The sequence below is a fragment of the Oxyura jamaicensis genome, chromosome 9, assembly GCF_011077185.1.
Source record: "Oxyura jamaicensis isolate SHBP4307 breed ruddy duck chromosome 9, BPBGC_Ojam_1.0, whole genome shotgun sequence".
Classification (NCBI taxonomy): domain Eukaryota; kingdom Metazoa; phylum Chordata; class Aves; order Anseriformes; family Anatidae; genus Oxyura; species Oxyura jamaicensis.
In genome coordinates this window covers 13,338,070-13,364,454 of record NC_048901.1, presented here as the reverse complement: position 1 = coordinate 13,364,454, position 26,385 = coordinate 13,338,070, and the positions used below count along the sequence as shown (strand labels likewise).

Here is a 26,385-nt window from a genome sequence, read left to right as displayed (position 1 = left end):
TTCTCTGAACTTATCTAGGAGGATTCTATGTCATTCTCCCTACCAACTGTGGAGGAGAGAAAGGTCACTCAGGCAATTACTACCCTTGTTAAAATGTTTCAGAACACCAGAATAGAAGAGAGGTGAACGTTATCATCAAGTACTAATCCTTTTGACATGAACATGCTAGCAAAAAAAAGAGATTAAATCTTCATCTTAAAGTACAAAGCCTAGAGCACCTGGTTCATACAAACTGTTAGCTGATATAGTAGAGGCAAGGTGTTCTCTGCTGTCATCAGCACTCTGCTGGATCCCACTGTCACTGCTTCTTACTGTTTGGGGGAGAAATGGAAATTACTATACAGACCGTAAGTGACCTATGTTTCACAGACATGATAATAAAGCAAGCTCTTATACTTGGTCCTGAATTCATCTTTATTTTTTTCCCTTCCCAATGACCAATAATTATTCATTATTTAAAAAAATCTAAAGTCATATACTTTAACCATAACATTTATAAAAATAGTGTGAAAGACTATTAGAAAGTTAGAAGATCAGGATAAGTAAAAAAGCTTAAATTATTTCATGAAAACAAAGCAATGCAGTAGCCTGGAGACAATGGATTAAAAGCAGGGAGATGGCCACAACACACAATGGGTCACTAGTGCAAATACTGAACATGCCATAGCTATAGTACTTACTACTACGTAGTTTTGAAGAAGTATCAAAGTAGGAGAAGAGTGAATCTAGTTCATCAGGACAGAACAGAGACTCCCGCCTCGCCTCGTCGCTACTTACAGCAACCGCTGGGACATGCAAGTTAGCAAAGCACAAAGCAGGCAGTAAGGAAGGGATAGGGCAGGAAAGAACGTTATTGGAAAAATTAAGGATGGAAATACGGAGGAAAGAAGGTGGTTAATATGTTTCTGAATGGTAAGAACCCCCACTCCACAAACTCTTCCCATCTGAAAAGTGCACATTTCTCAACAAGCCTTTTCTCCCCTGTACTTCTGAACTGAAGGATTTGACCCATTAAGAGAAGGATTTGATTTCCCTGCATGAGGCAGGAAATCAGTAAATACAAAGTTACTTTAAAGATAACATGCATAACATAGCTAAGGAGAGGAAGTGTGTAAATACCTTTTGGGGATGCCACACCTTGTTCCCCTGCCAAAAGAGATTTTTCAGGGGCACTGTGCCTTTTCTCTTCCTGACTTTGAGGAAAAACTTTTGTTCCAGATTCAAGTGGAGATACAGCTGCTACAGGCTGCTTTTCTACAAACTTTCTTTCCACATATTTTGCTCTGATGTACGCCTCTTTCTCCTGCCTGTCATATACAAAATGTTAGGAGTTAGTAAGCTGATATTTTATTATTTTCCTATGTTATAAGGACATCAATTTCATACTACAGCCAGTAATCGAACTGCAATCCGGCATTGCACACAGGACACATATGACATTTTCAGAAAGATGAAGGGGATATTGTTGGGCATATTGTCCAACTCTCTCTAGATTCTTAATTAAATTTTGCATAAGCCTCAAACAAACGCAGCTTATGAAAAATTAAGAATTAAATGTTAAAGTGTTATATTTATATAGGTCCATTTTCTTTCAGGCAGAGACTCTAGAAAGCAGTATGTGGAAGAAAAACATGATTCACTACATGTTATTTATTGGTACTAATCCTTTAATAACTAAGTGATATAGCATATATTTAAATTCTTCGGTAAAAACATTTGTTAAAGGAACATCAAGACTGCATAAGAGAACAATAATCAAAGCCCCAGGTAGGTACTATCACCAAATGCATAATGAATGCTGAGATACGTTTTCTTGAAACCTAAGGTTATCACCATATGGTACATACTAATTCTGACACAATGAAGAAAGCAGTTATAGAAGTACTATTATTGAAAGCACTGAAAAGCAATTACCACTGGAAGTAGTATCTAGCAAATCTCCTACAGTTATAGACACGTTATCATTGTCTCCAAATTGCTAGCACTTTATAAGTCATGGTTTTCTATAGCATTAAACTGTTTGACAGAAAGCAGCACAGAACTAGAAAGCTAATAAAAATGTTTTAAAAGACTTATCCTTTAAAATAGATAGAAAAACATTAGGAAACTACCTTCAAACAAATTAACATCAAACAGAAACAGCGGACAGGTGTATAGTCATTAGAAGGTTGTTGTAAAATAGAGCTTGTGTACAATGTAGGAACAAAGAAAAGAGCATTCTGGGGATCAGGAAGCAAAAGTCAAACTTAAGGCTGAAGTATAGATAGCAGGAAGTGAAACGAGCAGTGGGACATACAAGGTAAACCAAGAGGAGAAGCATCGCAATGGCACCAACCAAAATCTACAGAGCCTGGAGAGCTGAAGCTAGAATGGAAATTAAGATAACTTTAACTTGACCTGACCTCAGGTCAGGTGGACTCAAAAACATGTGAGGAGAAAGGCAGGCACATTTTAGAGAAGACGACAGGGGAATGATAAAACTGGAATGGGAAGAGGCAGAAGCAGGTAACATGAACACAACTGCTTAAGAACAGACTGCTAGCTTATACAAGCAAAAACCTTTAACCACTATAGGAATACATTGGCCCAAAAGATAATCATGCAGTATTTAAAAGCCAAAAAGGTGTATACCCCCAGGAAGGCAGTGGCACAAAAGAAGAAAAAATAAATCATGTACTAAGAAGAAAAAAATCATTTGCATTTATATTAAATAATGATGCCAATTGTTCAATTTAATGTCACTTATAACCATAATGAACAAATGAAATCTAGGCATATTACTACCTTTGGCTTCCAGGTTGTGGCTTCTTTACTCCCACTTTCTCCAACTTTGCTTCATATATTCTATTGATGACATCATTTCCCAATTCACACATAAGCTATGAAGCAAAATAAATTAAAATACAGTTACAGAAGGCTTGATCTACTTATTAAGTTATTTTTACCTCACTCAGACTATTTTCACAACTCAGTGTTTTCACTGAGTTTTATAAGTCCACTTCCAAAAATAAGCTCAGGTTTAGTTCATGACAATGAAACAATCAGTGAATAAAGGAAGCAAATTCAGAATAAGATAACAGAAATGCAGTTATTATTGTAAAGTACTATTCCCTTCTGAAAGGGGATTATGAAAATTAATCTGTCATTGAAGAATCTTTTTTCTGCAATTAGAATGACATTTGCAGGCCTCCTCAACAAAGGCATTCTTTTCCACCAGCTTTGCTGTTATTCTTATTCCAATCCTTATCTGGCAAGACACGATTTACTCATTTCTGTTTCAACTCATCTAACGTACATTTTTGCTGAACCAGGATCTGTTACATCTATATGATCAAAGACTAAGCATTCTGCAGATACTACTTCTAGGTGAACTCAGACCATGAACTCCAACTTTCTGATGGCAACAAAGAGATTTTTTGCTTCTAATAGCAGGTAAAATATTCAGCTTTTATTTACATGAACAGAACAAGAGCTGGGGTGTTTTTTGTTTGGCTTGCTGTGCTTCCTTCCTCCCGCCCCCCAGCATGAACACAGGGTATTACAGAATTATTTAAGGGCAAGAGATGAACATATACAAAAGCTGCCTTTTTATTGTTCAGAATTAGTAATATATAAGTTCAAGAACATCACCTAGAAACAAGTGTATTCCTTTCTGTATTTCAGTGTCACATGCTGTTCATAACCACATTTTAAGCTAGAATTTTGGTAAACGTAGCACAGAGGAGCAGTCACATACGATAGTCTCCTAGAAGCCATTAAGTTTATGAAATCAAGATCTTACTGTAATAGTTGGCATTCAAATTTTTAAGTATGATCATGTTTTAATCTGACATAGCACTTCCAAACTTTTCCAGCCTGCTACATTATTCATCTGTAAATAGACTTCCATTTTTATACACTGAAAGCATCAGATGAAACCTACTATTCAAAGGCTATTTATGAACTTCAGGCTTGCAAGTCTGAATCAAAAATTACTAGTACCACTGGAGGTTGTATAAGAAAAGTGTGAATAAAAAACTGTGAACAAAAACAAAAAAAAAAAAAAACACACAACATTTTCTACTCAAAAGTAGAAGAAATACACTGGGTACAAAAGCAAGTTTTTCCTGCATTGAACATTCTGATGCCATGGCTGTAGAACAACAATCTAAGTAGAAACAGTCATTTGAAAAAACTATCATACCTTCAGCAGTTCAGGTTCCCATGAATCCAGTGTTAAAGATCTTACTTTTGAGAAGTGGACTCCTAGGCTCCTGAACAGAAAAAAAATAACTAGTAACTGCATGCTATGTCTTACCTCAGATAGCTTCACCATTGGTTTATGCAAATAAAGCAAGTTACCTTCACGCCGTTTACAAAAGGAGTTTCTAATCTTGCTTTAATATATACTTGAAGAGGCAAACAACACACTTTCTAATTAAGTCAATGCATAAGTCAAATATACTTCTGAAGAGCCAACCAACCTGTGTATCCCAGAGCACTCAATACAAAGAGTGATTCCTAGGTTGATGCTGGCCCAGCGAGGATCTGCCAAACCACAGTCACAGCAGGCAGCATTACCAGGAATACACTGAACTCGCTGTAGAGCACTTTCTCCCTTTAACAATTTCTCTTTTGTCTCGCTGCCAGTTTCTAAGCTTCCAGTAGAAGGGGATGGTTTCTTTTCCTGTTTCTAAAAAGAAACAAAAACAAGGCAAATTTTAAGAAAAAGATCCTACAAATACTGAGATCCTGACTGTGCATTAAAATCCTAGAGAAGAAGCTTCTGCATTTAAAGTCAAAGAAAGCCACAGAACTGAAAAATAAATTCTTAGTCTTTTTAGAAGAAATACAGAAATAAGTATAACAGCATCCAATAATCCTATGAATTATGATCACACTACAAAAAAAAAATCATCAAAACATACAGGCCAAAGTACCCATAGAAAAGTGGAGTGAAAGACAGATTAGACAATTACTTCCATCAAAGCTTCATTGCATTCACAGTGAAAGACAGCAAATGGATTTTTTTTTCAGTTCTCAGAAAAAAAAAAAAAAAAAAAAAAAGATGTTATCTCTATTTTTAATCCTTAAAATCCAATAAGGGTTGCTTGATTTTTCACCTCACCTCAGATTCATCCCCTTTCTCTCTGTATGCTGTAGCAATACTGGTCTGAACAGCCTTAATCCACGCCTGCCGCAGCTTTTCGGAGTCAGCCTGAAGCATGCAGCTTCTGTGAAAAATCACACATGCACTCAGAGTCAGAGACTGAGCAAGCAGCTATGCACACAGTGACGTGAGCCTGAATTGTATTGAACAAAGTCTCTTGCTATCAGCACAAGTACATTGTTCAGTATGCATTGCTTAGTATCCATTTTTTTCCAGGTAACAATGCAGCTGACCACAAATTTCTTGTTTCAAAATTATTTATAGGTAATTCTAAAATATACAACTCTTCAAGTAACCCAGAGAATAGCTTAACCTGCTATTCCCCTTTTTATTAATTCCCAATTTTGCATGTTTATATCCTCACGTACAATTTACCTCCATAACTACCTACACAAGATGCAGCTATCAGCCCTTGAAAACACAGTTCATTCACCAAAATAAAATGATTTTGGAACTCTCTAAGAACTACTTTTGACACTAACAGCCAGAGGATACAAATCACAAAGTATACAGCTGTTCCAGCACTTAAGGGATGAAAAAGAACAGGCTAGCAGGAACAAAATACTTATTAATGAACCACAGGCAAGGATGCAAACATTAGGACAGCTGTCTATTAAGAGAAGAAAAATAAGGACTGGGAATTATAGATACACCAGAACCTAAAATAAGTTTGACTCAGCATCAAAAACTTAAATATGGCCACACTCAAACTGTTAATGGAAAAAAAAAAAAAAAAAAAAAAAAAAAAAAAAAAAAAAACATCTTGCCCTTACTGGAGCAGGAACTGCCATACTTACCCAAAATACAACTAATGCACTGTGCTGCCAGAACCCCAAAATATTTGTATTTGGTAGTTTCATTTAGTGCATTCTGAAATGTAGTTTAACATTACTGACTCAAAAGCTCATTCTGTGTTTGTTTCTCATTATCTCAATTAGAAATTCAGAGAAACTGAACTATTGTCGACACTACCAGCCACACTACTTGGGTGGAGCAGAACTACACATTTTCTACTACTAAGCCACAAGAGCTCCATGACCACAAGTCATTTATACATAAAGCACAAGAACGCATGTTTATTTTAATACCAAAAGTAAACTAAATACTAGGAATACTTCTCACAGCACCACTTACTCTTCGCCAAAGTTTCAGAGAACAGAATTGCTCAGATATTTTCCCTGTTTGTCCCAAGAGACATACTCATCTTGTGTTTCACAGCAACTAAATGTAATTTCATTTATTCAGTTTTTAAGTAAACAAGTGCTCCACTTCTCCTTACTTTGTTGGAGAAACCACCTCAAAACAGAAACGTCTTTCTATGTCTTCACAGTGTTTAACTGTGCAAAGCCGCAAGTCTTCAACAACTACCGTGGGATTATCCTAAGAGAAAAAAAATAAAGAAATAAAGGGGTCACGGCTGAACAGAACAGTAGCTAATACTCTCAAATTACTTCATTTCATTTTATTGCTTTACAGATTTTTTCCCGTTGATTTTTTTTTTAATAAGTGGTATTACACATACTTGTCACAATTTTCATGCTTGGTTATGTTTTGTGAAAATTTGGACGATGCCTTTTTATCTGCAATCTAATTACCAAATAATCAACAGCTTAAACAGCAACATTTAAGGGAGCTCAAAAAGTAATTGTCTCTCTTCTCAGAACGTAACTTGCAAAGAAATCAGAAAGGTTACACCAAAACAAGCTGTTTTCAGTGCCAGGTACAAAATCCAGAAGGTGGGATGCAGTGGTTTTGAAAGTTTGAGTCAAGTCAGAAGACAACTATTCTAACCTAATGGCATTTTAAAGGTTTCTTTTGTAATATAAAAACATATCAAAATGTAATTGGAAATTATAAACACAAACTGCCCAAAACGTGCTAACACAAACTCAACCTGTGTCCTTATCAACCATGAAAACAAAGATCTTATCTCCTGATCTGTGAGCATTAGATAACAACAGGCTCTGAACCTGAGCTGTTAACACTGAATCACTGTCAGGTTTTTTCACTTTTTTTTTTTTTTTTTTTTTTTTCTCCTTCTGCACCCAGTTCTCTGCTAGCTTTTTTCCAAACATCAAGAACAGTTACAGCCTTGTGGCAACAAATTGATTCTAGAACAGTAAATCTAAGGGACAGAGGCCCAAAGGCTGAATGAAAAAGCTTGCTTTAGGCTTGGGTAGAGCTGCACTTGCTGCTGTATGCAACAGCAGTGATAAAAATTGTTCTTTGCCACTGGCAAAGAGACAGACATCAACTGCTGAATTGCCTGATCTGTTTAGTATTAGATGCACGTACGTAGCATCCATAACTGTTTTGTAACAAATATTTTCATGTCTTTTTATTTTCCTCTCTCTCCAAGCACAAAATTGGATATGAAAGACCAGAGAGAGCAACTCCTTAAGGAGTTGAACAGAACAGGCCAGGGAATGGCACGGAGCATTTAGTCCGCCAGCAAGTGCGTACAAGCCTTTTGGGACCAACAACTTCCAAGTCTCTTGGTTTTCTCTGTAACAGGGTAACAAAAATGCATTAAATAAAATATATGATTACAAGTCCCTGTGTGAGAGTCCAAAAACCTGTAAATCCAGGTGTTAATCTTATTTTACAAAGAAAGAAATTAATTTAGAAAATTAAGTAGATTGGTTCAAGACCATACAGGACGTCCCTGCTAGCACTCTGCTTTTACTTCCCCATGTCAGAAATACAATCGCCCACACCAAACTATCCCAAGACAAATTTTGATACCTACCTTAAATTTCTTCTGGTACACCAGTTGGTTATTTTGTATTGAGAACCAGCGCCTATTAGAATAAAAAGACATCCAAACAGTACGTAACTGGTTTCACCCTTATTTGACTGAAATATGCTAGCATACAGTCTACAGAGAGACTGTAAGGAAAAAAAAAAAGAATTCACAGAAGTAACGCCACTCAGTTTTGACAAGTATTTCATGAGACTAATGAAAGGAGTTCAGAGACAAAACAGAACAGAAAGCAAGGTTCAAATAACTCAAGTCCTAAACAAATACATTCATGTTACGGCAACATTAGTAAAGCTATCGTACACAACACCTTCATTTCAAAGAACATTTAATTCTGTATTTTAGCAGCAAGCTACAATTTTAAGTGATTTGATAATACAAATTCAGATGGTTTAAGTAACAAACTATGCAAACTGCTCACTCCTTAAATATTTTCAGTAGAAGAAATAACTTACCAAGGCATTAGAAAAAAAAAAAAAAAACTAGACTGTTACTATTCCATGCAAGTTTCTCTCTGTCTGGCATTTCTTAAAATTTTAGATAAAAAATTGCATATAAACATAAAACAACAATAGAACCTTTCAAGTAGGATCTCAAGTTAAGCCTTCGGTTTATAGGAAACTATTAAAAACATTTAGGCATCTTCTAAAATCCAGAAGATAACACTTGAGGAAAAAACCCTCTGAACTGTTTCATCCCTTGTCAAGCTCCCGTTCACATAGGATCCTATCCTGTTCAGATAGGATGCAATTGAAAGAGAACAAAAAAAAACATTCATCTTTTGGGAATAATTCTGACCATCTCAGACCCAGAACAACTGCTTTTAATCAGATCACAGAAAAGTTTAAAAAAGCAAATATAACCATCCCCTTCTAGCTTTTCTAGGGAACGCGCAAAATAGGAGCTAATCAGTCACTGGTTGTGAACTGACAAAAAACACAGGAATGCAAAAAGCAATTCAGTCCTGTGGTGGGACTGGTGCATATTTATTTTGCTCAAGCTTACAACATGAACCTGTGTTTACCATAACATAATGGCTCAGTTACCTCAAATCTCCCATTTGTACTGCAAATCGCTTTTTCTCCTGCACTGCCAATTCGTTTGAGTGGCAACAGTACACAAAACACCGCTGAGAACAAGATATGGTGCAGTACAAACTGGTGAATATCAAGCTGCTGGTCACTAAAATTAGTAACAAGAGGGCTCCATATAATTATTCGATCACAAGCCATTCATGGAAAGAAGCACACACATTGTTAAGAAAATACAAAGGGAAAGAAACTAAACAAGTTAGATTCAAAACAGAAAACCTAGTATTTGTTAGAAAGGTTAGTACATAGTAGACAGATGAGATTCTACCTTTTAATAAGTATTCTTTTAAAATGTTGTGCAGATACATTTCATTTTGAAGTAACAACAGTCTTCTTTCAATACTGGATTTATGTCAAAATAGCTGTAATCTTTTTGGGTTAAAATAATTGAGCAGAATTATGCAAAAACAACTCCTCAGTTGATTAACAACAGTAGTTTTAGTCAGTGCTATTTAAAAGGTATCCTTTCTACCACCTATTTAAAAAACATATATAGGAATCAAGCCTCTAATACAAGGTAAGGCAGGTAGTTGCCAAGATTTAAGTAGGTAACTCAACCAAAAAAAAAGAAAAGCAGACTGAAAAAGGAAAATAAACCAAGGTGTTTGGTTTTTATTTTATGGAAACTTAATACTAAAGACAAAAACATGAAAAACAGTGCCTAAGTTACAATGGAGAAAAAAAAAAAAAAGGTAGCCCTGCCCCAAGATAACATGCAATGGAGCTAATCTCTAAAAATGAGATTAGTGTGATTTACTTCACTAATGTCATACTTCATTTGTTCTAAAGCCAAATGTTCTCATACCAGATCTAAACAAGCACAATAAATTGAACAAGTTTTGTGTCATCTTTAATCTAGAAGTTTTCAAAGTATTCCAGGCCTTTTTCCCCCCCCCCCCACCTCCATTAGAGAAATCAAAACTGTTTAAGAAAAGTTGCCAAGTTCAGCCAAAAAGCATTGATGTGTGTGTTACTTCCTGACTTTTTCTTTTTTTTTGTAAAGAAACTTTTACTGAATATGATAAACAATTTAGAGCCCAGCATAACTTGTATCTCTCGTTTTTGAAGTAGACTTCAACAGAAAATAAAGCTAATACACTATATTGCACTCTTTAAAAAAAGGAAGTGGCAGCCTCCCTTCCAAAACGTCAGCACCACAACAGTTTTGTTCAGGCCAAAATTTTTCTAAATTTGGAATAGTTCATAAACTCTACTGTAGGAAACAGAGTGCTTGGGGCTCACAGCAGTAACAGGAAGGAACGTTTTGAGCTATAACAGGTACTGGAGGTGCTGCTATGGGGTATATTATAGCCATGTCCTGTGATAAGAATTGATGTTCATGCATCTTTAGGCAACACGCATGCTGTAATAGAACTTTCCTTAAATGTGACATTCTGTCAAAACAATAGGAAAGAAGCATGGTGAAAGAAAACACATTGGGAAATCTTAAAGTAATTTGCACTGCCCCACTGAGTTGATAGTAGTACTTAAATACAGTTGTTTGGGTTTAGAAATTACACGTTTTGTCATTTACACTAACATAATTCAAAAAAGTGTTTGTTAAAATGGAATCAGCACAATATTCATTGACAAGCATTTCAAATTTCTGAGAACTGAGAGAAGTAAAAGTTTAAATTATTTGAATTTTCCATGAAAACTGAACCGTGCTTATTGGTTTTTCAAAAGGAAACCATTTTCTTCACTGGTGTCAGCATGCAAATAAAAGTGATTAAGAATGCACAACATTTAAAAGTTACATTTCTATCTCCAATGCAGTTGGTGAGAAAAATCCCACCAAGATACAAAGGAAACAAGAAGTCAAGACACTGATCTCATACGCTCAGAAGTTTGAGTGCATAAACTTTGCTTTAATTCCTTTTCAGCTAAAACCAGCTCAATCTTACTAATTCTTTTGAAAGCATTGAGCAGCAGGTGTATTGGCATCCCAGGCAGAATCCTTCTGTTATTTTCTTAGGCTGAGCCACTTTACATCCATTGCAAGTAATCAAAATTAAATGCAGGGTTAATTTAGAGCTTTTGCGTGCCAAAGAAACATTGGGAAGGTATAAAAGAAGCTGGTTGGTACCTGATGTGATCTGGCTTTTTCCTGTCATGTGAAAAAATGGGGGAGGATTAAAACATAAGGGAAATAAGAGGAAGAAGAATGAAAAATGCAAAATGAGCAAAATAAGCAAAGAATTAGCATGATCTGAAAATACAGCAGAATTAAAAAGGAAAACATCTAATGCACCAACCCAAAAACTATGCAGAACACACCAGCGTTTGGTAAAGGCTCTCTACCCACACCTACATTTATTCACACACACCTTTTTTAAATCCGAATTCCTAACAACCAAAAGTATTTTATTTTTTTTAACCTATTGTGTGTTTTCTCATACATCCAGAAAAATGCGTCATTCCAACAGATACATATATAACCAAAAATGTCTCCATAACAGCTGCTGTGAGACTTTACAGTAAAGACTTAGTAAAGATTTAATTTTCTTTCCACTAAAGCATCTCATCTGAAATACAAACTTACATTTTACATTTACAGTATAAAAAGGTCCTAAAATCCCCACCTCTTTCAACACAAAGCAACATTAAATGATAATTAGCTCTCATGGTTTACTTTAACCACCCCACAAACCATTTGCTTAACCCAGCAGTGTACAGAACTATCCTGAGACTAGGAAACTTGACACAAACGTCCAAATTAATTGAAGTATTTGGACAAGTGAACGAAGCTAACAACTGCCCGAAAAACAAACAAACACCTACATCATCCTAGCAAGAAATTAATTTGGATTGGAAACAAGTTTGATACATTAGAACAGCTTTGTCCTTCTTCAGAGGTCTGCATTATATGGTATATGGTTTCAAGTTTTTCTCTCCACAGCAGTTTTACTTTTCCCACTAAAATCCTCTACAATGTCCATGGATTCCTATACCAAGACATGCACAGAGAAGCATCATGCTATCTAAAATCATATATGAATATCCAAGCCAGGTAAAATTCATTGCACCACTTCCTTTTCTCATGTTTTTAATACTTGCAAGTATGCACTATTGGTGATATAAGCAATGATTTTTGATACCTTTTCATAATTTTGTTGTAAAGGCATATTTTGAAAGGCCTAGAACCATCAAAATACCAACAGAGAGAAGAAACTACTGTACTACAACTGGCACTGCCATCAGCAGTTAGCAAGATTACTGCCATCACCATTCAGAATATCACCATTCAGAATATCAGAGAAGTCCTGTTTTTCTTTCTAGATGAATTATTCTAGTTTTGTTTCAGCTGGTTGATTTTCCATCCCTCACCTTCCCCTCAAAGATGGGCATATAACAAAGAAGCAAGCTACCTACCTGAGTAGAACACTGAAAGTATGTTGTCTATATTGGGGGCCTTAGATTTCAGCTTTGAATTCCTCATATAAAATACATAATTCTCTAAATGTTTCCTCCTTTGGTATTTCACTGCACGTTTTTATGCACAGGACAGTTTAAAGCAATGACAGTCCTTTCTTTGGCTGGAAGTACGCTCTAGCCTCTACTATATGTCGAACTTCAGCCAGTATTATCTCCACACAGCTGAAACTGCAATACTATGAAGCAAAGCATTCCATCAGGGGAAACGGGCAGTGGAAAGAGGCAATGACCACTTCAGTGCCCACAATGCAGCAAGCAACTACAAATGATTCAGAAATAAAAATAGGATAAAAAACTTCTGGTTCTAGTAAAACGTGAAAAACAAAGCTAGACTCAGATAACGGTTGTCTTCACTAAGGTCACTTATTTGATGTAGTATAATAGTAATGAGTTTCACAATTAGTAATGGTTTGTGGATATATGAAGTACAAAATTAAAATGATTTATTCAATTTTTAAACTATGGTTATAGATGGCTTGTCCACTGCTTAATTCTGACACATCCATCTAGCCTATCACAATGAGATAAATTAGTTTGAAGTCTTGTGAGAAATAGAAGAAAATTGCAAGCTGTCATAGCTTTGCCAGGGATGGAGTCCGCTTTCTTTGAAGAGGCTTATATGATGCTGCATTTGGATTTTTTATGAAAATGGTGCTGATAGCGCAGATGTTTTCAGTTGTTTCTGATTCTCTCCCCCATCCCACCTGGGAAGAGCAAGTGAGCAGCTGTGTGGTACTTGGTGCCTGATGGGGTTAAACCACAACACCAGCAAGTATTAACTGTATGTTAGAAGTAGGCTAGCTCTGAGTCATTACTGAGCTGTTTACCTTGGCTCTCTGAAATGACTTATTGTTTGAATGTTTTGATTGAATTATGTTGCAACACCTGAACTTACGCTATGACCTTCCTTCGGGACATCTTGATTTAATTATGACTTTCTTTGTGCCCATAATAAATTTTCAACAGACAAATTAGTTTTAATCAAAGCCTATACCCAACTGTCTTAAAGAACGATACAGTTACAGTAATAATAGGTATGAAGCCATGTCGAAAGAGAATTCTCAGCTACCTTCAACACTGCAGTCCTGCTTCCTGCTGTTAAATCTCCGCAGAGCAAAGCCTTCATAATACACAGAAGAACCCAAAGCAAGAGTTAGAGTCTTGTCTTCAGTCACCTATCGAGAGGCTGTAGTCAACCCTGCAAAGCACCTTGCAAAAAGGACTCCTTGAGCCTGATGAAAATTTGGTGAAGGTCAGCCTCCTGCCCTGCTACTGTGGAGTTTTCTCAAAGCGTGCTTACACTAATATTTTACTTCTGACCAGGAATGCACTCTTGAATCTTATCTACCAGTTTTCTCCCTTCACCATTCTTTGATGCCTTGCCGAACTCCAAACGCGTGCAGACAGAACTAACCCAGAAGGTACATTACAATTACAGACAATTGTACCACAGAACCAGACTAGAGATAGTCCAAAGCAAAACCCCCTTAGAGGAGCTGCATGCTACTTGCTAGTAAGTACAGTCTTACCAACGGCAGCAGCCCTTACATCAGTCCATGGATTTAGGTGAAACAACCCCAACTTGCTATGGACTTGTGCTGTTCCAAGATGGTCAAAGAGTTACTGAACTGGAATTGAGGTTGGAAGGGACCACTTATCTGAATACAGATTCTGGCCTTTGAAACACAGAAAACAGTAAAACAGATGTACTGCTGAAAAAATTGTGGAGTATAAGACAAGCTCTATATCAAGACAAACTAACTTTAAAATTCAAGGACTGTACCCAACTATACTGGAAATGCTCCAGAACATGTAATGTTTCCTTGAAAAAAGTGTACACCATTGGAAATGCAAAAGAAATCCTGTTCAGTAAGAAAAGCATTTAAACAATAGTTAAATAAATACTGTTAAAGAGACAAGACTAACAGTGTATTTTGAATTCCCAGTAGGACCATGAAAACTACTCAGCAGAAGTCACAGCACAGCACAGGAATTGTAAAGGATAACGATTTCATGCTTTCAGGAGAAGTCACAGTACTTCAATCCTTCACTACATTTCCCTGCTTTCAATAGCCACACAACTTCATTTTACATTGCCACCTAACATATACAGTGTTCCCAGCATATACATTTACACAGCATATTATATACAGTCATAAGAATTACTCTGTTTCAACACAAAAGTAAAGCCAAAATGCCATCACAGAGCCAGACTGTGCACGATAAAGCAAGCCTTCTATACACAGGACTTCTCAGTACACTCTTGAAAAAGGCTTGCAAACAACTAGGACAGACAATAAAGAGAAGCAACCATGAAGTGCCATCTCTGCATCAATTCACAGAGCAGTCCAAGGGTTCTGTTGGAACTGTGGAATCAGTGGGTTGCACAGGTTATAAGTCAGGCCAGAATTTAGCATAACAAGCAGCATCTTATAAAGCCAATAAATAGAGGTTCTGAGTAATTACCTGTTCCAAGTCTTGAAGGCATTGCTGGCTCGCTTAAATAGATAGCCTTCCATAACAATACCATTGGCTGCATCTACATTATATTCTAGTTTAGTATCATCACCGGAGTAATCCTATTACAAAGGAAAAAGACAAGAAAAAACAGATTGTAGTTTCAATTAAAAAGATCAAGTATCGGCCACATTAATGTCAAAAACAGTACGTTAGCGATAATCTTTTGCTTGCAACATTCACTAGTCATGCTACGACTCTCAGCCCCAACACTTCTTTAAAAAGTATTTTTAGGAGATCAGATGCAGGAGATGATTTTTATTTTGAGATCAGGAATTGCAAGATTGCATTCTTTTACTGTCTTCTCAAAGATTGCACAAGAACAAAGATGAGGACTGTCTCTGAATCACAGAAGTTGCATTTCAAAGAAGAGGTGCACACTTATCTAAACCCTAGAGAACAAGTTTAATCTTTCACACAATTTAGCTTCTAGGAAATGTTAAGATTAAAAAACCATGACCATATAAAGCGTTATCATTTGATTAGTACCTAGCATTTATTGTTAATACATAATAAATGCTGACAGCTACTGAAAATCTATGATGAGCACTTTGTAAGTAATTATCACCTATATTATTAAAAGCCCTTGTCTTTGTATCTTTCCTGAGCTTTGCATAAGTAGTATGAGTGGGATTTCTCTTGTGTTGTGAGATTTTTTCAAAGAGGTCCACGTCATCTCCTTCCCATCTGGACAGGCATTAAGTAGACATTCAAATGCATAAAACTTCCAATATCTCCCCCACGTTCTGCGCAAATGGAAATTAATAATGGGAGAAGAAATTGTGATTCTTCACATTCAAAGAGTATTTGAAGACCATCAACTCTTCACATAGTCTTCACTTGATAGTATGAGATTACGAAGTTCAAGAGAACCTTTTTACATTCCAGAGAAAAATACATAAAAGCATCTGAGTCAAAAATTCAGAGTACAAAACCCTCAAACTTTAAGTGGTGGAGCACTGCCAACAACAGACAGCCAATGCTACCAGTGTATATACTCTCCTATGGATTTGGGATTTAAGCAAGCATCTCCAAAACTTATCTCCGTAGCAGATGAAAGAAAAAGACACCAGCAATTCCCAACTCCACCCCGCCCTCCACGTATTCAGACTTGCTTTCATTGTGATCTGCAGCCAGCATCTAGCCATCTGCACAAAAGGAATATTTCTTGCTCAGGTATTTGCAACCTTTATGGCAAATAATCTTGTGGATATTTCAGAGAAAAGGAAAAATAAACTAGAAGAAAAAAGTGGCAATGGGCATTGAGTCAAAACTTAAAATGAACTGCAGCCTGGTGCCGAGGACTACATACAGCCAGCCAGTCTTGTAGCATTTTCTTAAGCTCTGTCATCTAGACAAGTAAGCCAGATCAGAAATCAGAAGACAAGTAACAAGTAAATACGATGCTATCCAAGTTATCCCTAAATTAAAGCAAAGCAAGGTGCTGGCAGAGATGACAGCCTAGTTATGTTTTCTTCTTCACAATCTGCAACTATGAAACTGCTATGAAGCTAGAACTAGTAAAAGCAATGTTTATTTTTAATCTAGTAACAAATAACTGCTAATAGCAGCTTTACAATTTTTAGAAAGCTAGCACTGCTCCACACGTCCAGCAAAGGCTGAGTAGACTAAGTAGTAAAACGTATGGCACTTACAATCACAAAGCCGAATGTCACAGTACAACTTTAACATAGTATTACACAACTAATAACATATACAAACATTCTCAAACTGTTCATAGTCCTTTCTTTTTTTTCCTTATACCCCAAAATAAGAACAGAAGAACCCCCCCCAAAAGCACAGATTTCTTTTACATCCTGGTGTTGACTCTTGCCCAAACCCCCAAATCAGAAATGAACTTACCAGCTCCCAAACATAATGAAACCTGCTAAAGATTTGCATCTTCCTGCCTCAGTGTCGCCTGCAATTCCTTGACTAGTGTAAGACTATACACTCCCTCAGTCTTTTCTATCCAAACTACCACGTAATCACATTTTCCTTCACGTTTGGAAAACTTCTGCAGAAAATGCAATTGTCTTTTCCAATGAAGCTCCTTTAAGCTTTGAAGACACGTACAAGTATAACAGGAAAACTCCTTTGGATCATTTATCTCGAACCCTCTCAGTCTAAGTAGTCCAAACTAGTAAGCGTTCCTCATGAAGTGCATTTAGTTTTTATTTTTAATTGTTTTCCTGAATGATTTGTACTTTTACAGAGCAGATAAAGACACAACAGTATGCAGACAGAAGTTTGATATTTTCCTAACTATGCATAGACTGCCAGCCAGGGGGGCAGAGGGGTTGTTAAAGCTTCCATAAGCTTAAGCCATAAAGCTTAAAGTGAAAAAAAAGAAAAGAATAGAACTGAACTTCATTACAATTAAAGGGATAAAAGCAGAAAAAAGAACTAGATAAGCCATGTCTGTTCTTACAGTCTCTTATTTCATAATTAAAGAACAGGGAAAAGCGGTCACATTTAATTTATTTTTATCTTGGCTCATGGAAAGGTTTAATGAATCACAAAAAAAATAATCAGGGCTGGAGAGAAACACATCCTTATCTTTCCAGTATCCCACAGAAGAGGATCACATGTTAATGAAACCAGTCACTTTAAGGAATATAAAATTCTGAGTCACTTAAGCAAACGCACAGCTGATAAAGGCTGAGTTTTAAATATCATTTATTTGCTAATTAGGAGTCAGTTAGAACTACAGCATGCTTCACCTAATTAGCTAAAGCAATTAAATTAGTATTATGAAAGTTACACTGTAGTGAAATATTACACATCTCATTCAGATTTGAATGAATCAACATCTATGGCTTCTATTCTGATTAATTTTTCAAGGTTGGCCAACTACTGGAAGAGAAACATGCAGAAGGGAATTATACAAGTGAAATTTACAGTGTGCTTTTGTGCCCTTTTTTTTTTTTTTCCAAAACAACATTCACGAGGAATAGAAAATCAGACAGCAATAGAAAAAAATCCACATTTACTCCTAATCTGTAGGTCACAGTATAGTAGTCTCAAGAGCTTTCAGTAAACACATTTCTATACAAACTTACCAATTTTTCACATACACCAAGTCATTTCACAGCTTGAACGCTTTTTGTTTCTCTACAAATTTTCTTGTGACCAAAACATCACAAACCCAGCTTTTCGGGGGACATAGTTCTAGACTCACTTTCGATATGAAGAATAATACTGTTGTAAAAGCCATTCAAATCCTTTGATTAGGAAATCACAGGAAGCCTATCAGCATTCTAACTTGGAATTTGTATTCAAAGACATTGTTTTTCTTTAAAGCAGCAGAATACAAAAAGATTTTAAAAGGGCAGTACAGGGTAGAGAATGAATACCAAAGAAAAGAACAATGTGAGAAGTTACTCCAGCTGAACACAGCACAACAGAAGACATTCACAGTGCAAAGCCCAGTTTAGATTCCATTCCCATCCCATAGGATAAGCAAACTGGAAGAGGAGTTGGTTAAGCTGAAGTTGAAAGTGCCTTGAGGAAGAGCTCAAAACAACAACACACAAGTCACAGTTTACAGGCCAAGACAAAGTGCAAAAAGTCAAGGTCATCACTGAATATACAAGTTCCTTGAAATACTGACACGTCTATTTTTGTGACAAGAATTTGTCTGCATTATTTCTCAACAGCAGTTTGGGTTTATGCTTGCTTTATGACTGTGGTAGCATCTGGTTTCCTATTACCTTGTTTACTCCAGATGTAAAAAGCTTTTGAATCATTCTTACTACAGCTGTTTCCTGAACAGTCTTTCAGAAACAGGGATTTTGTTTGTTTTTTAAATCATAGTTATTTGAATACAACGAAAACTACTCCAAGTTCCAAACAAATGTTTTTCCTGCATCGCTTCACTGTTTCTTGAAAAAAATAATTTAGATCTATCACAACACAAAAAGCCATAATGTTGCTTACAAGCAATTTTTAAAATATTTCATAATTCAACATGTTACTAGAGTAACAGACTGCATCAAACTGCTCACGAAACACAAAGCAAAGATTCCTGTAACAAGGACATTTCTAGATTAATCCATACTATGTGTTGCCTCAGAATAACAAGGAAAAGAAAAAGAGCATTTCTTACACTAAAAAAAAAAAACAACTTGCACAGTTGCTGAGTAAATAGAGCACAAGAGCTAAAACAGAAATCAGACACCAATTATCTTCAACGAGAAAACAAAGTAATAGTGGTGACCAAACCCTTCCATGACTTTTACATTAGCCACTCTAACAGTCTAATTAAAAAGGATGATGATTATAAAGAAAAGTGTGATGGGTTATTTAATTAGTGCAATTATTCTGCATGCATATGCACATATATGCAAACACAGGTAGTGGGTGGGTAGGTGTGTGCACATGGGCACTTACCTATGGATTTCAGAAAAGGAACTGCTGTTTATCCACACAATGGAGAAAAGGCATCATTCTGAAGCATCAGATTAAAACTTCAGTACATTAAATGCATAAATACTTCATGGAATATTCAACTCAAGAAGCGTAAGTTTCAGTAGCTATAAAACATGTAAGGATTTGGCACTGGAAGATTTGGGAACATACACTTAAGGGGCAGCCCGGTAGAAAGAAACAAGAAAAAGCATAAGAAGAGAACAGAAAACAAGGCTGCCATCCTGGTCAGGCTGACTGGATGACAAAATGTTGTAAAGAACAAGATCCAAGGTCTACGGCAGTTCAAGATTCTGAACTTGGTGGCATGGCTGGGAAAGCAAGTAGGAAGAGACAATAAACAACCAGACAGTATGGTTTGAATAACAAACCAAAAAAAAAAAGCGCGAAGAGGAATTTCCAATAAGCATGCCCTCCAAAGCCTAGCTGCATTATTCTAGGCATTATCATCACAAAGCACATTAGTAACTTGACTGACACAGACAAGAGACAACATTTACTACTTGAAACACGGAACTTTAGAAGACAACATACAATACAATCTGAATATGCTGATTATATTTTTGCAACAGCATAAAATAGCCATTCAATTAAAATACGGAATAAATCAAGAATCTCACTATGATTGCGGTTTGTACAAGAAACCAAGGGAATTTATACACTCACACACACCAGATACACCTTATCAAGTCTCACAAAGCTTAGAAGTTTCAATAGCTATTAACACTATTAGAAACAGTTTACCTGTAAAGCAGCCTTAAGCAGCATTTGAAGAAAAAAAGTGAACATCATTGGCAACAGCAATGACCATAATTCATGGTAACAAGTTATTACTAATACATCCAATTAAACATAATTGCCCACAACTAAGTTCTTTCACCAAGTACTGCTGCTCTCTAACAGCAAAACCCCCACCTACTGCCCACTCCTACAACTAGCCCTATTGAGCCAAAACAAATTCAAATTTGAACACAAACATTAACCTGAGTTCTTTCCCATTTCCCCTTAACATTGATTCCTACTAATAATACCTGAATTGAAATCTTAGCATGTTTCCATTCCTGAATTTACTCAGATTTCAATTACGTTAGACTTTTTTTTTTTTTTTTTTTTTTTTTTAAAGTATGACACCTGAATAGATACAGAATGTATTTGAATGAGAGTAAGAAGCATTCCATTACCTTCAAACTGGTATCTAAACCCTTTCAAAAGTACCTGCAGTATTAGCTCACTACCGGAGAGTTCAGTGGAAATATTTTTAACTTCTAGCATTATACCTGCAAAACCAATACTTATCTAGAGCTTATGAAACATCCAAACAATAGAAGTTATTCCCCCCACGGTGTGAATTACCTACATTTTTCTCAATAAGCAAAAATAAGAAGTGTTGTACATACAAATCTGTACAAAAGGGCAACTTAATTTTATCACTTCCATATTAGCAAAGAGTTGAAGACCATACATTAGACAGCCATTACAAAAGTTTACTTTGGCTCTTTATAAGCAATAGCTGCTGCCACATTCTACAAAGTGCTATACTCATTTGGCACTGTCCGGGCAGAAAGTGATACATCAGACTGGAAGGCTGTGCAGCGTATATATATATACACACACACATCTCTTCTACAGGCATACAGGAAGAAAAGATAGCAACTTTTATAACCATACTAATTCCAATCCTATCTTGGATTCAAGAGTTCTAATGAAATGTTTAAGGATCCCCATATAAATCTACTGTTCCACTTACATTTCAGTCAGAAATGAACATAATACCCTGTTCTACAACATAAAAATGATTATCTGCAATCCCACCCTATGCTTAATAATGTTCAAGTCTAATCATCTGTACTAGAGATAACATCGTCCACAGTTCTGATGCAAAGATGCACTGCTGGGGAGAGATGCGAGAGACAGGAAAATGTGTGTGCAGTCTACCCTTTACATTCTCTCAAGTACCTTTTGTTGAATAGTGGAGTGCTTTTGCTCCATATCTCTCTTCTCCTTTGCAGCATCTACAGCCAACTGATCCAGCTGTAAAGAGAAACAGAAAATTGGATCTTTAGATTTCAAAAGAAATTTGGCTCTGTAGGTTTCATAATGCTGACAAAAAAAGAACACATTATGTCTAGACATTGCATGACTTGCTTTATTTGCATAGTAAAAAAAAATAATCACTTCTCTGGTCACAAAGTGTTTACCTTTAATAACCACTGAAGCCTTGTTTAAAGCACTGCACTACCATCCTGAATTAACCTCTGTGAAAGGTGTACGTTCCTTGTAAGCCTTAGGAGGAATGTTTCAAAGAACAGCATGGTGCCAAGCATATGCGACTTCTATACCGCATTGGTGCTCAGTCTCTGAAGAGAATGACTCATGCTTTAGCTGCTCTTGCTGGCTGACTGGCCTATGCAGCAGTGCTGGCATTAGCAGCAAAAACTAGGAAGAGCAAATGCTAGTGATTTTTCTCTGAAAAAATGAGGGAATTGCCCCAACCAGACTTTTGCATTGATGATTTCACTCAAGTCACCAGCAGTATTTGAGCAGGATTGCTTGGTATTGTCAGTAGAACCCACCCGCTTCCAGTTTCAGAAATAATAATCTGATTTTGCAAACAGACTGTCACAATAGAGAAGATTTGATTAGAGTTATTTTTCTTATCACAGACTTTTAGGGATGCTACCAAAAACTTGTACATCCATGTCTATAATATGGCCCGTTTATTTTTTTCTTTTTGAAACCATAAGGAGGATAAAAGGCGGAAAAATAAGACATCCTGTTAGACTGTAAGTTTGTTTGTACAGGCTCTGATTTTTAACTAAGAAATATGGTGAAGTGGAGAAGCAGATGCTACCTGTACATGAAACGCTACAGACTCAGATCAACTCCTCCTTTATCCACTCTGTAAGGCACAAGTGCCGTTATCCCCACTCACGGCATCCTACTGGACAATGGCACAACTGCATTACCTAACACAGCTGTACAGCCCACAGCTTTACACCCTGTGTGAGGCAGACCTCATTCTACTCCAGACCTAGAACCAGGAGACTACAAACAACGTGCAACTCTGGATTTCCAGCCTAAGTCAGTCATGAGGCAGAGGGCACTATATGAATAACAGAACTTCCCATTTACACACAGATTATATCATCTCCACCCACTCTTACAGCCACAAATGAAAACCTCTGCCAACTCGGTCATCTTTCTCAGTGTTGCATTCCCCCCCCCCTTTGAAATGATACAAATGAGGGGGGGAAAAGGGATGCTAACTGGCTCTTACACCCCTGTATGAGACAGCCCAACAATTACAGCCCCAGACCTCCCAGCCATCTGATGGTTCCAATTCCACACACTGCTAATTTCCTGCAGTCTTCTCTCTCTGGCTTGTTTAGCCCAAATGGCTACATGAGCATTTTCAGTCTTTCCCGTGTTCACGTTAACAAAGAGGCAGTGGCACAGGCCGCCCAGAGAAGCTGTGGATGCCCCATCCCTGGAGGCGTTCAAGGCCAGGCTGGACAAGTCCCTGGGCAACCTGATCTAGCGGGTGGCATCCCTGCCCATGGCAGGGTGTTGGGATGAGTGTTAAACTTGTGTGACAATAACGATTCCCCTACAATGATCTCATTGACAAGTAATACCAGCCTGACTTAAAACATCCAGAAAGCAAAGTTGCCCAATTCTATTCTATGTGAACCAAATATTTTGAAAACAAAACAAATATAATAGAATTGTACTACTTAAGACCACTCTAATTTTAATATTTCATGTGCAGTTAAACCTTGTGATTAGGATCACACACATTTACCTGTAAATGAAAATTCACTAACAAAAGCAGTTCATAGTATTTTCAGAAAAATCTAACAAACGCCTGTCCCAACATACCTTCTATCTAAGCCAAAGGCAGAAACTTTAACCAATACAACATGCAAAATCATCAACAGTTAAACTTCAATGAGCTTTTTACAAATCTGCTTCTGTAGGAAAAGCTATCCCTTACTTAAAAGCTAAGGTCTGCTACAGGAAAAGAATTCAACAAGTTGTACAACTTCAGGGCTTTCACTGTCTGTCTTTGCTCCACTGTCAATATACTTCAAACACTCAGCTTTGGATTCTCCTAAATTTAGCTCCTTCAGTTCCTATGACACCTGCACCAAAATGAGCGTTACACAACACTCCTTACCAGGTGAAGCAAATGGATGACCAGCCATTCAAAAATAACCTCATGTTCTTAACTCAAGTAATCTCTAGCTGCTAGCATAAACCACTACCAACTACACAGTTCTCGTCTCCTTTCCACATCCCCTCCTCTGAAGGGATACAAAAAGCATTCTATACTCTCACAACACTGCAGTTCAACAGCAACAACTCCAAATGGATGGATGCAAAGGCACATGGTCAGCTACAAGCAATCACATGCACCTGAACCTTTCAATTGCTATTAGTGCACCAAACACAGATGACAACAGCAATGGGGCAGAAATATGCAGCCTAGGAACTGTTTCAAACCAGGACAGACCAATGTAATTTCACAGACATTCAACAACGTATCTGCTTGAGATAAATGCAAATATATCTGTTTGCTGTCATTTATTTGCTTTCATATATGGATTGACACTCAGAATTTGGGTTGGCTTTGTTTTGTAGATCAGGTTGTGGAGTGGAAACAGAGGGTGTTACATCAATGCAATTGTTGCAAGTCTTCAGACTGAGGCAAAGAAAATTGGTACAAATATTTCCAGCTATAATCACTTGCACTGAAAGCAAGTCAAGAAACACTGCTGAGCCTTCTCCCTGCACCACAGAGATCTTCAATTGAATACTCTATGTTCCTAACCTATTTTGCATAACTGTTTTCACTGTCTCTTGTGTGCAGTTGGCCACAGTTCATGTAATGAATCCTTCACTGAAAACCCAGAAGTTGCAGTTATGTGTTCTTAAAGAACAGAAAAGGGCAAGAAGGATTTAGAGTATGAACTCAGTTTTGCACCAATTATTAAAGTCAGATTTGTGTTTTATGGTCTAACTTTAAATTGCTAACATCAACTTTTATTTCTACATATCAAACAATTTATACAGTATATAACATATGCAAATTAAAGAAAATAAATATTACTTTTTTCTTGTTAAATATGTAAGATGTGGCACACGATTTTTTTTGAAATAAAAGAAAATCCAGTGTCCTAAATACCACAGAGTACCTCAAGTGGCATCATATGGCTACGATTAGGAATGTAGATCCTAAATGCAGTATTAATTTTAGTAAAAAGACAAGCGACTAACAACGTTAATTCAATCCACCTAAGTATTTTAATGCTTTGCCTTTATCAAACTCGTTTCCTTTTTGTTGAAAAAACCTGCAATGTATCTGATATATACACATTTTCTTCCATTTCAGTATATAGTTATGAATCTGTGAAGTAATTTCTTACCTGTGCACCAAGATCTTTCATATAGGGCCCAAGCTCGCTGAAAAGGTCATAGCCTTGGTGGAAAAATGCCAAATGGGCGTACATAAATGATAACATCTGGAAGAAAAGTAGGTATTAAAAAAGCTAAGTATTTCAGATATGTTCTTTAACTAATCCACATGAATAAACCAAACAAAAAAGGGCAAAACAAATTCCATGGTTATTTTCTGGTATGTCGTCATCTTGCAGCTTTACATCAGTATCTTGTGCAGCTTTCTGTGTTGTAAATAAACATGCGAGGCAAAGGCAGCTAAGAACCATGCCAAAAATCTCAGAAATGAGTTATAGGATTACCCCATTAACAAATAAAAGCTAGTTAAGGACAGAAAATTACTTCTAATTCTTGTAATCTAAGAAACTTTTGTTAACTCCTGTTTAATTAGGACATGTACAATAGAGAGACTACAGAATATATTAATGATCCATAACCATAACTTCCACGAACACAGCTGAGATGAATGTCCAGTCTTAAAAAAGGAAACAAGTTGGGAAGATGCAGAGCACAATGGCAAGCAGCTATAACGCTGCAATTCATCTGAAATACTTGCTATCTTTAAATAGCATTTAATTTAAACACAACTTTAGACCTTTGAAAGAAAAGCACCATTTAATCTGGTAATTTATTTCGCAGACAGCATACTAAAGCATATCATGTATTAGCTGACTGAGCTATTTATACACAAACACCATTTTTGTAGAAAGAGTTGAAACATTCTTAGAGCAAACTACAAGTACTTAGCGTTTATAAATGAATGTAACAGGCATAAATAGAATTCTCGGCAAAGTTCAATTTTAACTCTGAAATACATTATTAAGGTTTTCACTGCTCTTTTTGTTAAGTGTTCATATCTGCACCATAATGATTGCCAAAAACCAGCTAAATATCTAAGCCAGGTTACAGTAAAGGCCAGGCTGACCATCGCAAAGTGCCAACTGTACTAGTAACGTTTGATGGGCAAAAGGACAAGTTTACTTATTACATTTCTTTGCAGTCACATGTTTAACTTCGGATGTATTTAAATATATTCTAATACAGAAGTCAAAGTGTACCTTACCGATTTTAAGATTTCTGATCTTCTTTTAGACTGAAGAACGTTGATCTAGAAAAAATAAGTTGCTTATTTTATTCAATTTGCAAGTTCCTCCCACAGAAGTAAGCTTCAGACTTGTTCCAAATAATCATACCAAAGCTTAAAACATCAGACAAATATAACTCAATATCTGATTTCAAAAGGCACTTCCTAAGCTGCAGAAGATGCATGCTAATTTAGTAATATTGCAGTGATGCCATTATAAAAGTTTGCAAAGATAGAATTCCACAGTTACAGTCCCATAAGTAACAAAGTTGTGACTCATTTCCCCTTGGGCTAACACCATCTCAAGTGTCCTAAAACTTGGATTTAGCCCCAGCCACTAAAACGAGCAAGATTGCAACATCTTGAATAAGCAGCATCTCATATATACTTGCACTTTTAATCTGTCTGAAGTCCCTGACCAACAGTGTTGCCCTAGAATCTTGAAATACTTCACTTTATATAG

The 26,385-nt window shown here is 36.6% G+C and overlaps 1 protein-coding gene across 6 annotated transcripts in view; it reads right to left on the bottom strand.

Annotated features, from left to right (window-relative positions):
* The window catches only part of ACAP2 (ArfGAP with coiled-coil, ankyrin repeat and PH domains 2), a 65,681-nt gene that overhangs the window by 12,033 nt on the left and 27,263 nt on the right, over nt 1-26,385 (bottom strand). The window contains exons 7-21 of one of the 6 annotated variants that reach the window (XM_035334318.1): nt 25,902-25,946; nt 24,808-24,903; nt 21,338-21,412; nt 20,126-20,137; nt 14,903-15,015; nt 11,088-11,108; nt 7,899-7,950; nt 6,429-6,529; nt 5,108-5,213; nt 4,464-4,672; nt 4,184-4,253; nt 2,785-2,879; nt 1,120-1,307; nt 681-785; nt 219-311 (exon numbers count right to left, since the gene is read on the bottom strand). In XM_035334318.1, the coding sequence (XP_035190209.1) occupies nt 219-311; nt 681-785; nt 1,120-1,307; nt 2,785-2,879; nt 4,184-4,253; nt 4,464-4,672; nt 5,108-5,213; nt 6,429-6,529; nt 7,899-7,950; nt 11,088-11,108; nt 14,903-15,015; nt 20,126-20,137; nt 21,338-21,412; nt 24,808-24,903; nt 25,902-25,946 (1,381 nt within the window). The remainder of the gene's footprint in view (nt 1-218; nt 312-680; nt 786-1,119; nt 1,308-2,784; nt 2,880-4,183; nt 4,254-4,463; nt 4,673-5,107; nt 5,214-6,428; nt 6,530-7,898; nt 7,951-11,087; nt 11,109-14,902; nt 15,016-20,125; nt 20,138-21,337; nt 21,413-24,807; nt 24,904-25,901; nt 25,947-26,385) is intronic. The other 5 variants (XM_035334320.1, XM_035334319.1, XM_035334322.1 and 2 more) reach the window with 5 other exon arrangements.